This window comes from Bombus vosnesenskii, unplaced genomic scaffold, assembly GCF_011952255.1.
Source record: "Bombus vosnesenskii isolate JDL3184/JDL3185 unplaced genomic scaffold, Bvos_JDL3184-5_v1.1 scf7180000013379, whole genome shotgun sequence".
Taxonomy (NCBI): Eukaryota; Metazoa; Arthropoda; class Insecta; order Hymenoptera; family Apidae; genus Bombus; species Bombus vosnesenskii.
In genome coordinates this window covers 843289-856555 of record NW_022883009.1, presented here as the reverse complement: position 1 = coordinate 856555, position 13267 = coordinate 843289, and the positions used below count along the sequence as shown (strand labels likewise).

The window sequence follows — 13267 nt, the reverse complement described above, 5'->3', positions numbered from 1 at the left end:
TAAAAGTCATTAAAATAAAAGGTGTCTTTTTGTAAAATAAAACTATACCATAATATCAACACGAGTAAATATTAAGAGTATCTTGTGTGAATTGAAGCGATATTCCATAATTTTAAATTTTATCTGTTAATCGTGTATAAATTCTAGTCGTTTATATGAACCCAGAGTTAATCAAAGTGGCATTAACAGCCTCGGTGTATTACAGTGAAACTTGAGGATGTCGTGTGATTAAGAAAATATATAGCCTAAGTCGTTACCACGTTTCTTCGCTTTTTATGAACCGTATAATTTCATATTACAACCAGAATGCTTTTTAAACGCATTACAATCATGTAAAAAAACACTGTAATTGAAATGATATTAATATCATATTCAATTTCTTTCTTATCTTTAATCTATTTCTAATGGTGTTGTTCAAACAGAAGTATCGAAAAAAAGTCGTTCGTTTATTAAAATATTCAAAACTGAAAACACAAATAGCATTGTTGGTTGTAATTGCTTTCCCATATGATTGTTTCCGAAGAGAATATTTTGACGATGTAAACACAATCACAAAAACAAGCAAAAAGGTTAAAAAATAGAGGAAAAACAACGATACGGTTTCTCATTTCGATATGAATTCAGATATCGGAAGATCCATTGGGGAAATCATAGTTTCAAATTGACAAAGAGAATAATATTCCAGAATCGAATCACGTAACGTTTGCTCGTCGCCATTGCGCGATATTTCGAATATATTTTAGCCTGAATATCGGATATTACGTTGGCTGACGCAAAGGGAAATGTACAACAAGCCAGAACCAACAAATCCGGTTTCGTCCGATTACAGCTCTCCAATCGTGACTGACGTGTGTATACGCGTTTCGCAAAGCAGGAAATGCTTCGGATACGTTCATGGAGTTCTGTCTTGTTTCATATGTACCTGTATATAGACACTTGAAGCTGATCTTCTTCCGTGGCAAGGTCCGTCATTCTAATACCCTTTAAACTCACAGCTAAAGAGACCCGTTGCAGCTTCTTACCGCTTGCTTTTGCCTACAATATTAAAAGAACCTTTCATTCGCCATAAAATCTCATCATAAAATTTCGTAAACTCTCTTTATGTTAACTCTAAAAAAGTAATTAATATATATATTAGGTTGCCCAAAAAGTGTCTTTCTTTTACATACACGTCTTTTGCAACCATGCATCTTTGTACAAATATGAAACCTAAACCTGTCGAACGGTGTGATCTTTATTTTGATAGAACAAAATGAGTCATACGTAATTCGATAAAATAATATAAAACGGAAAATGTTGTGTATCCATTATTTCCTTATAAAACGAAAGAAACCTTTCGGACCACCTAATATATGTAGATATACATTGTGAAGCTAAATTGTTGGTACAAACGAAGGGAGGCGAATTTTGTTTCATCGGTGAATGAACATTTCGGCCCAAGGGCCTTGGGACACTATAATTGTCGTCACAGGAGAAATATATTTGTTTAATGAACGGCTTTATCAGTTCGCTGTAGAAACACGGTTCAAAGTAAACGAGAAGAAAGAGGGCTAATTCCGTTTCGAGAAACGAAATATCTTCTCGAGCAACGGTAAACTTGCCGTGACATTTTGCAGTAATGTAATCGTGAAACTCGGCCAGAATAAACGTCGGAGTAAAATCATCGAATTAACTTCCCCAAAACATTATTTAAGCTGGCTTGAATCCTCTAAAAAATTTGAAGACAGCTGGTCTGTACATATTGTACGGTAACTATGTCTCCCAGAAGAGCGATAAAATAGAGGATAGGGTTATAAATAATTTGACGTTTAATAAAACGGAAAAATCTAATTTACGCGGAACATCGTTGAAAACGGACAGAATTATTCAAGGGAAACGGACAAAATTTGTCATTAACGAAGCTATTAACTTTCGCGTTAAACCAAATTAATTAACTTGTTAAATGTATTGACTTCGTTTAATTGCATCGTAGAACAATGGATAGATCGGTGCCGTATACAAGTAAAATGCCCCTTGTAATCAATCACTTTGTTAAAATGATACAGAAAAAGCAGCGCATCAAGGGTGAAGTTTAAACTATCGCTAGTTAAAATTAAAAAAGTTTAGAAAGTAAATTTGTTGTTGATCTCTATAAGGTTTAACGGCAAGTTTTAGCTGCCAAGTCGAGAACGTTTATCGATCTTATCTAACGTCGTAATTTATTTCGTCGAGAAATTAATGAGCTAGCTGTTACCGAGGTTGTACGCCGGGGATATTTATGCGTAATTTTACATGTCGTCTTCTTCGCCCGTTTCAAGAACGTTTTGATCGCGCTCGAAATAGCTGCAAAAAGCAATTTTACTCGGGGAAATGTTTCTCGCGATGCAAACTAATACATAAAAACGCTTTAGCCTGTTAACGTGTAATTATAAAAGTCATGGATCAAAGTGTACCTACCATAGTAATGACGGTTTTGATGGCTTCAGCCGTAGCTTCTTCGCTCGAGGGTGTTTCGACTAGGGTACTACCTAAATATTTGAGGGTGAACCTGGCTTCCGATGCATCCTCAGATTCATCGTGCGTTGTACCAGCAGAACCGCTGCCCTCTACGCATTCGCGACTATTCGCTAGAGCCCATTCCTCGCATAGTTCTGCAAATTAACGTCGAACACATTATACAAACTCATCTTACAACATTCGTTCGTTTGCCTCCCCGCTGACAGTCATTAATTTGCTTTGTGAATTAAATCGAAACACATTTCTTCTTCGGAACATTGTAAGATGTTATTTTTTAATTTATTAATAGGAGTTTCTGGTTAGTGAATGACCCGGTTAATACATTAAGAAGATGCGTACAGACACTGATGTATAGAATAATAGAATAAAATAACAGACAAGGAAAATATCTTCTAATCGAAACAGGTATATACGAGCATATAACAGCTCGCTGGAGATAAATACGTCGGTAAATGGAATGGGGGATGATCGGTGTAACATTAGTCTTGCTACATACAACTACGTAAACCAGTCTCGTTCTCTGACCGCGTCGTGTCGGGAATGGCACGTGTGCCAATAATGGATGCTCATAGCATCATGCAATCGGTATTCTCGTTTGATGCATCTCCTATCAGTTCAGACACCTTCTATCGATCACCCAAGGATAGACCGATTCCATTCCACAAGCGAATTGTATCGTGTTACGTACCAATTATGAAGGAGCTTTGAGTACAGATAGGATAATTAGAAATATTTGATTTACGTTCGAACAGTTTCGGACATGGTTTTACAATACGTTGTATATTTATTCTGACCTGGAAATGTCATATACAGAGTATAAATTTCTTGAGGGATCTGCTCCATTTTTAATAAATTTAGCTGTTTAGTATTGTATACGCGTAATCGGATTTTATCGTGTTGTATCTTGTATCACGAACTTGTATAAAAATTGAAATTTTAGCGTAGTTTTATATGGGACGCAGTGTATTCTTATCATTCTTCGACAATCTTCCACGAACAACCATTTTTGTATTTCGAGAGAACAGTTCTCGGTATTATTGTACTTCATAAACTTTTAAAACTCTACGAGCAATTCTCACGTAGAAGGCAAGAAAATATATCATGGTGGCATCGTGCAATAGAGCAAACGACAAAAGTATTCCTTGGAGAAGCTGTAAAAGTTTCTCAAGAGTAGAACGAGAAGTTTTTTCTACTTCAGACATTTCTGCGCCGAAGGAAAATCGGTTTCGATACTTTCAGATGTTTCTAACGATGTTTCTCCTCAATTCTTTGACCGAAACGAATCTTCTCTATAAATGTCACAAGTTTCTAAAAAGAATACCATATGGTACGTCAGATAAATTTTTGTTTCCTTTAGTTCCTCGGAGAGAATAGATAGAATAAACAGAAAGTTGTTAAAACATCCCTTGATCGTGACTCGAAAAATTTCTACTTGTCTTGCGTTACTTGGATTTTAACTTCGTTCGTTCAATAATCACGTCCTCCAATTCTGTTTCAGTCCAAACGTCACTCCAATTAAGTTTCTCACACAGCTTTCCCACGTCTACGATTCAATTAGATGATCCGACGATTGTTTCGATGTCCAACGATACTCTTTGTTCTTACGAATTCGCACAAAGCAACGGGGCGTCCATTGAAACAGTTTCCTGGTGTTCTCTTCGACGAAAAGGTTAGCATTCTAAACGACTATCTCGCGAGATAATTAACAAAGGATCCATCTTAATTTTTTATGCTCGCATATTTTCCATACTCGTCGAGTTCTTTGTTTTTATTCACATAACGTTACAAACCATCCAAATATTATTTTGACTCGTCTGGACATCTTTAAATGGTACTGAGAGTATATATCTAGAGCGAAAAAACGAAGTGCGAATAAAATAAACATTAAACATATTTTATAATACAATCGATAACTGGTCGAATAGTTATGCGGCGAAACGTGCATTAACGCGTTGGGTTTCTTGTGAGAAACTCGTGGCTGATATCGATGCGACGGTGACGAGCACTGTTGAAGATTTTCAAGTAAAAGCACTTCACAAATACAAGACGACGGTCTTTGGACCTGGCAGCGTCTCGAAAGAATTGAAAGTAATTACGTAAGGTTTTTCAGCAACTACTATGCATTGCTGGTGCTGTGTACCGTCTAGTGTACAAAAGTAAGTTACTTGCACAACCGACATGCTTTAACTCACAAGGATCCAATTTTCTTTAGGCATAAGAAATTCATTGTCTTAGAATTGCTACCCTCTTGCTACCAGCGGAACACTTTTACAGATTACAAACCATTAAGAGTTTCGGAAAAAGCTGTGGAAAATATGTTCATTTGAAAAAATAAAGAAAAAGGAATAATTGAATTTTGTTTTAAAACAAAATATTTTCTATATCTATCTGTCCTGTATGAACTCGTGTGGTTCGTTGGCACGGTTATTATTAAATTTGCCAATTTCCAATTTCTGTGAAACGTTGCGAATTGTTGGAACAAAAAAAAAAAAACGATAAGGGAAGGTGAAAAATAGCGAATCGAGCTTTTCCGTTAGCCCGGCCACTGAGTGGTGAGCCGCAAATTAAATCTTCTTCCAGGCCTTTTACCACGATATCCACGTGACCCTTGGATATCGGATTTACTTCTCTTTTACTTCTGGCCTGATTCATTCGATAGGGACTTCAGCTTATCGCCATAGCCTTGTTGCTTCTTACTCCATTTTCCAAGAAATGCTTAATACGGTCCATAAGAAAAGAATTACTTGAATAATTTTCTATACCTTAAACCCTGAATCCAGCTTACAACAAGTCGGAAATACATAAAGAAGTTCTAGTTGATAGTATATCATAGCGCTATAAGATACTGCAGTTTCTTCAAACTTCATAAAATATTCAACAAAGGATCCTTTTTGTTATGAATCCTTCGACTGTATTATCAACTGAAGCTATCTTGTTCACAAAGTTAACTATAAGCCAATTTGAATTTACAGCTTTCTGAGAAAACATAGTTAGAAAGATGTGCATAGTAAAGAAGAAGCAATGCGCTGATCGGTATTAATCTCGAACAACGCGTGCTATAGAAAACCGCAAACCATTGCTTGTTTTCCGTCAACCCACAATCGATAAATAAACGCCACCGTAACACTCGTATCCACGGTAATGCGATAGCGCCTATTACGATTCGTTAATACCTGCAACCATTGTTTATTCGTGCATCATCGATGCAACATTGATCGTTCTCAATTGATGCCTGGGTAGATACATAAATTCCCTGAATTATGCAAACGAAGCTAATCACGTGGACTGATTCGATAGAATTAACCGAATAACAGTCCCGTGTACACAAATAATTTTAGAAACACGTCCAATTTTTTTTATCGAAGTACGTATGTATATTTCTAGATTCGTTATTCTCATTCTGGCGTATATTTTGCTCCATAGATTCTGTTAACAGTAGCAGGAAATACCCAAAGAAAGAAGCGCCGACATTGAGGCGAGTAACCCTTCGTTTCTCGTATTTTTCAGCCGCAATATACCATAAGATTCGTATTCAACAAAAGTTCAAAATGAAAGCATCTGTGTATGTGCGTATACCTGTGTAGAGAGCTCTTTCATTTCATTTTCTTCAAAAACCAGCTTCAGGTAGTACCTTTTCTGACAGATATATATGTATATGTACATACATATATCTTAGATACACGTACATACATATGTATCTTCAACGACTTCATCATTTTATTCGATATTTTTATTTGTAAATATTTTGATATAGAATTAATGTACTAGATACAAAGGGTTCCATGTTGTTAAACCTAACCCAATCTACTTTCCTGCATTAAAAAATAAATTTCACGCCTAATAATAATGCGTATCTTCACCGTCTCATGCACATCGATATCAACACCTCTGCTACTAAATCAACTCTGCACGGTGTCGCATCGATTAACAAGAAACAAGCACGACTATAAGCCGAGGGCACGGTTGTCTAATTTAAAAATACGCCGGTATTAATAAAAACATACAACCGATAACACCAGCGGGCCGTTAAATATTCATTAAAGATAATTCTCTTATGAATTATACACTGATGCTGTATGTTAACGGAGTGGCGACGTTGAATAAATTATTATGCGATACACAGCAGCTAAAATGAAATAGGCTGTCAATGTTACAATAAATATAACTGTTGATATATGTAACTTGCTTCTAATAGGCTTACGGAAAAGAGAAGTAAGATATTTTAATCCCTTAACGATGAAACATTCGGAAAGGATTTAGTAACAACAGATTTCGTACTAACAAATTTTTATCTTTTTCGAATTTGTACCTATACAGCAATGTAATAGCAAATTGAGTTCATGATTAAGCAGGATGTATCGCGTTGAAATTTCAACAGCGTCTTCTCCTCAAAAATATCGCGAAAATAATCTTCAAACCATGCACTGAGTTTATCCTGTGCATTATGCGGTGTTAACGGTTCGACCATTAAAGTATAATCAAGGCATAAACGGAAGCTTCCGTAGCAAGGAGTTTCGGTGACCGCCCTTTTTGGAAGCAGCAAAGGGGATAGGAGTGAAAATCCTCAAAGCTTGGGAAAGCTAGCTTCGGTAAACTCGAGATCTTTATTTCCAGCAAATAGGAAGACGCGCTACCATATCGTTAACTCTATGGACTTCTATGACTAGAGAAGGCCAGTTATATATATATCCCTTTACATAAATTACAGTTACCATTCCAACAATTTTCTCCTTGTTGTTTCTTTATGTTCTTCTACTCCTGCGAACCTTTACGAAACCAAGCCAACCAGTAAGAAATCAACAATATCGAAAGATAACTTGGCTTCTATCGCGAGAGTTCACGGTTCGCGATAAGTCATGCGGCGTTTTCGTCTTGGAACAATAATTTGTTGGGTTTCCGCCGTTACGCGAAGAAGAATAATGGCTGGTTGGGCTGGTTTTCCAAGGTAGGAGATACGTCGGAGGTACATTTTCCTTGATTATGCGAAGGGAACAAAAGGCAGCGAAAGGTAGGGACACGCCACCAATTCCGGTATGCTTGCACCGACAACTTTTTAAAGTTGCGTTACCGAGCCGACTAATTGCGTCCGGACCTCGCAAACAATTTCGCTACAATACAAATAATTATTACCAGATATATACTAGTCAGATAGAAACAAGCCGATAAACTTTCTCGGGGCAAAAGTTTTAGCATTTTTAATATTAAACTGAAAATACGATAAGAAGAATTCTCTCAGCCAACTTTGCGTTGTTCTCCTCCGCTGCTCGAGAAAACAAGAACCACTCTATTTGCTCGAGGTTATTATCTCTTTGCGCGTATTCCTTTTCCTTTCTTTAACTTCCTGGTTCCAATCGACTCGGTCGGATCATTAGGATCTCGAAGAACAGTTACAATTATGTCACTCCCTCTGTAGTCAGGTAATTGAACGTACGTTGCAAGATAATTGGAAAAGCTTTCGCAGACAGAAAGTGGAGGATGAAATTGCAAATGAGCTTGCCCATATTTCTATGACCAGCTAATGAACTTCATTAACGTGTTCTATTAGAATGCACGAACGGTTGTCGTTTCAATTTTCGTCGACCAAAACCTTGCTCGAGATATATTTCAGAAACGAATCGGCGTTAAGAGAAGAAAAGTAGGTCCCGATCACGTCCGTGAAATTTTGCTTTTTCCAGGCTTCTCCGAAAAGCTTCGGACACTTTTCTTCGGAAAAAGTGTCAATTATTCTTCTTTGTTCGGGGAGGCGAAAGACATTCGAACGAAAGGGCCATCGGAGACTGTAGTGGACGAAAAGGATAGCAACAACGTCACTCAGCAGCTCGAAACGACTTCTTTTTCTGGTGGGACACCTGGGAGGAAAGATTCCTTTCCACCGTCACTTGGACGTGTTCCTCCCTTAGGACCTTTTATTTCTATTTTTCAACTGAACTTTTCGTTCGAACGAGCAAATTTCCAATTAACGTCATTATTGTCTGCCGACGTAGAATCTACTTTCCAGTTGCCTGAATATTAGTCGTCTTTTTATCGTCGCGGTGTCAATAATTCAAATTTTCATTCGCTACCTTTTTAGATGTTTCTTCTACCGCGCAGCCTGTTATACTGAAAAATGTAATTACACGTAACATAAAATGTACCTCAGAAAGCTGCGCTGACGCGATGAAACTCGATGAAATTTCACTGAAATTTTCTGGAACGCGTCATATACATTCATAACGGAACTTTTGAAACTTTAAAAAGTTGTATGTATTTACATTTTATATTTCTCAATGAGTCGTATGAATCAATCAAGGCAAGCGGTGTTAAAATTCAGCGATTCTTCTCGTCTGCTACATCGATCCAGTCTAAACGAAGTCTAAATTGCCAAGAAGTAAGACACCTTATGCGAGGTTACTTGCAACGACGAAATATAAAATCATCGTAAGTAATTTTAGCGCCAGTAATGACTTCCTCTCTTCCAGCTTCGGGTCGCATTTGCCGCGATTTGCATGCAAAACATCGTGTGTTCGAAATGACAACCGAACGCGGTTGACTTTATTCTTCTTTCTCCTTGGAGATATCTTGTCGACATGTTTTCCCTTCCTCGAAACTGTTCCTCCTTCCGCTCTCTAATATTAAAACAAGGACTCCCTCGACTGGAACTTTTTAACGTTTGAATGCAAACGAGCTCGATTGAGTTTGATATTGACGTAAAAATAGCGGAAAGGAAATGTCTGGTTGATGGAAAGCAGTTTGCTCCTATATCCGCAGGCTTATTTTCAACAGTTCAGACTGGAGAGTCGGTGCCATTGGAATAGTAATTCGTTCATGGAAGATAAGTGGGTACTTGTTATTGAAATTTCCACCGACATGCACGACGGAACAAAATTAACGTTGTAGCCGTTTACGATAAACCAATCAGTGCAGTGAGCAATTACCAGATACGGTGACGCGGTGAATGAAATTAAATGCCATTTTACATAATTTGATAATACATTTTTTCCAAACGTAAATAACAACATATTGGAAAGCATCGAGGCTCACAGTCAAAAGCATAAATAACGTTAAAAATTGAAATTCAGTAGAGCAGCCATGTACGAAGCTTTAATCCGCAGTTGCACTTTACGTAATTTTTACGTTAAGAAACATCATACAAGTTACATCAGTTACGAGAAAGATTATACTGTACACTGCGATACGTTCTTCCACTTTATTAATATCATAAGAGGATCATATATTATAACGCGAATGTTTCAATGATTGAGATTAAGTTGGAGTGAATGTCCGTATCGCGAAAGAAGATTCTGCAATATATGTATTTGAAAGAGAGTTCTATTATAAAACAGTTCATAATAAACGTATAGAATGGTAAGAGGATTTGATTTTAAAAATATTATACGTCCCCGTTTGAGAGCTTTGTCTCTTACGTTCTCCCGTCGCGTAATTCTATCGAGCTCGTGGAAAGAAAGGATCTGCTTCTAGCTTCCACATATAAATTTCCACATATTTTAGAAATCAAATTAAACGCTGAATCACCATAGGCGGCTAATTGGTCTGTCGGAGTGGAGATCATTTCCAATACTTTGCTTTATCGTACACGGTTAATTTCCGTTCGCCAAAGGTCTGGATTCGGAGCTCGGGGAAAGCTTCCACCGACAAGTCGCCCCTGAAATTTTCCAGGTTTCCCCGGTAACCTATGAATCTTCGATCCTCGGCCTTCGTCGCTTGCGCTGTCGTCTTATTAACCGTGTTCAGACGCCAGAAAGGTTGGCGTGGGAACGGGGGGTGGCTACGTAACTTCGTCGAAACTAATCCTAAGGGAAGCAGGGAATGGTTATGTTAGAGCTGAACAGCCCGTGACGAATCCTATTACAACGAATGGATTATCCCCAGAATGGCACCAATCCTCAGTTTCATCACGAATCTGAACTTATTCGTTATTGGTGTATGTAAGATAAATGATAATGTGTAATTAATAGTCATCAGTTACCGTTTCACGCATGCAAAAATATGCGAGTTCAGGTAACCGTAGGCATACTTTTGAAATCTTAATAAAGATAACACTCAAGATGAAGCGACTGCATACATATAGATAGTTAATAAATTAAATAAATTTTTAATAAATTAGATAAATTTAAATTAAATAAATAAATTTTAGATACGCTTACGTGCAGCTTTTTGCACGAAACAAAATCGCAGGTACCGAAAACTGTTTTTTTCTAACGATCGATTAAACAAGAAAATACGGAATCCCAACGCTATACGAAAACCATTACCTAAGTCGTCTCAGTTACTCGTGAAAACGTTTATACGAGTCGTTATTCTTGTTGGTTCGCGCCTAACTACCATCCCGAGGTTCCGTGCATTCTCCCTACTTTATTCTTTCGAAACCGAAACCGTAAATCTAGAAAAATCTACAGGAACTGGTAAGCGTGGAATGTGTTTCCGGGCCATACGGCAAATGTAAACGTTTAACGCGACCCGACGAATAACTACAAGTTCGAGCGATCTTCATCTTATCTACCATGCTCGTTAATTTCCTTTCCTTTTTATGATTAACGATCTGTCCAAGGTTTGATATTGCGCTTTATCGACGTACGCGTTCAGCTATTTGCTCGCAATTACAATGCTCAAGCAGTCGTTAATCAATCTTCGGTATTATCGCTCAACTTGAATTACGTACAATTATGATTAACTGCGGTTGACGATATTTCCCATCGCAAGCAATACCATTTACATATACAGCATCCTTAAAACAACGATGATGCTTTATCGTTGATAGATTATTTACGCAAGAATCGATTTTAGATAACCACCAGAGAACCGAACCGTAAATCATTAATGTCGGTACCGAAGGGAGCTCTGTGGAATACGCAAGTACCTTGTCAACAGTTTCTGTATGTACAATCGTACTATTTGAGTGGTTATTACGCATTGAATGTTTTAAATCATGAAGAAACATTGTATCTATAGAATATACTTCAGCCGATAGATTTATCGTATTATTTTTATTTTTCTTTTGACTAACTTTTACTCTATGTTAATTCTGTGTAACTATATCTACAACAGTGCTTATTTATGCTGTTTTCTTTTACTTTCCACGCCCTTATACCAAATGTTCGTGAAATCAAGCTCGACGATGCGATGAGAATGTACGTAAAGGGAAACGCTTAACCGTGAAACTAATTTCGTTTAACAGAACTAAACGCTCGTACGAAATACGCTTAATCTTACTGACAGAAGTTAAACGTGTCCTGATCGCAATTTCGATCGTAAATCACGAATCGTCGAAACTCCTGAGAGCGATGACTAGCTTTAGAATTTTCGTCGCCAGTGGCTGCTGGCTTTCTTTCGCCCTCTTTTTCCGCTAACCTCCCATTCATCGACTCTGAGGCTGTGGCACAGCTTTCGTGTGAAATTCATTTCCCTCTGAAAAGTTTCCCATTTCTGGGACTGGTAATGCACGCTAATCAAAGAAAACTCTCGGTTGCGAAAAAGTGTGATGAAAAGTAATCATTTTGTGTGAGAAATAGCACATACGATTCAAGAGCGCGCGGTTCGTAATAGAATCATGAAAACGCGAAACAGAAATCATCTTAAAATCGACGTAGATGGAAAACAAGCGAGTTTGTTTAGCCAAACAAACAAACGACTTTCTATCACCTGGATCGAATCTAAATGATTGATTAATTATAAAATCAATTTTACCTGAAAAATAGAGGAAAATTTTAAGGGAGGTCGTGGACGTTTTTCTTGATGGCAGGCAGACGTAAATTGCAAGGAGCGAATAAATGATAAAATTTGCATTGGAAGTGTGTAGGACTGACAGGAAGTCAACGGAAAATCCGTTTGGCTGGAATCCAAAACCCATGATCTTTCGAATAAGGTTGATGTGTATTGGCTGATAAACGCGGCCACCTCTTTCAACAACTCTCCTATCTTGAATCGAATTTTTTCATCTCTCTATGCTTATTATCGCGAGCTCGTCGTCGTCGTCGATACCTACGTGCGCCGCTGCAAAGAATGCTTTTACACGACCAAATGGAAAGTACGGAATTGAATCGAATAACGAAAGAAGTACGTCTATTTGACGTACGCGTTTTAACAAGCTGCCTTTGATCTATCAGCGATGCGGAAGTTTATTTTCGATAAGCCTTTTTCCTCTATTTTTCACGTTATATTTACCTTACTAACTTATCAGATTGCTTTTCTCAGTTTTACAAAATAAAATCAAATAATCTTTGCGAACTAAGTTTTCCCTCACTTCATGCTTCTCTTTTTTCTGCCCTATTTTTTCATTTTTGCTAACGGAAAATGGAGAAGAAGTATACATAGTCGACGTGTATTGACGAATCCCACGAGTGTAGTTAATCGTGGCAAATCGAATTTCCATGCTAGAAATCTCGACAAAAACCCAAGAGATACCGATAGCACCGGTGTGGGGGATTGCCATTTAATTTGTATTTAAATCGGCCTTCGAGCCGTTTGCCCTGTATCCTGGCTCTCCAAACGGACAACTGGAATAAAATCTCTTGCATAACGTGACCTTCTATTTTCTCAAAATTTCAATAAGTTCTACTCCTTCACGATGATCTTCGTGTCTTTTTTTATAAAACTAGAGCTCGTTTAAATTATTCGAGAGTTTATGCATGCATTTAGTTGGTCCAATGATTGATCTTATCTTGGAGGATAGTGCCGACCGATCGATCCTTATCTCAATGCGAAGCAGCAAATGCTGTTGTTCCATTAGAAACGGCAGTCGCGCGAACAGGTAGCGTCGGGTGCAAACACTAGC

The 13267-nt window shown here is 37.7% G+C and overlaps 1 protein-coding gene across 3 annotated transcripts in view; it reads right to left on the bottom strand.

Annotated features, from left to right (window-relative positions):
- LOC117237506 (low density lipoprotein receptor adapter protein 1-like) overlaps positions 1-13267 on the bottom strand; it is a 33832-nt gene that overhangs the window by 4819 nt on the left and 15746 nt on the right. For all 3 annotated transcript variants that reach the window (XM_033501534.1, XM_033501531.1, XM_033501532.1), the window contains 2 exons: positions 2437-2630; positions 923-1035 (listed from right to left, as the gene is read on the bottom strand). In XM_033501534.1, coding sequence (XP_033357425.1) covers positions 923-1035; positions 2437-2630 — 307 coding nt within the window. The remainder of the gene's footprint in view (positions 1-922; positions 1036-2436; positions 2631-13267) is intronic.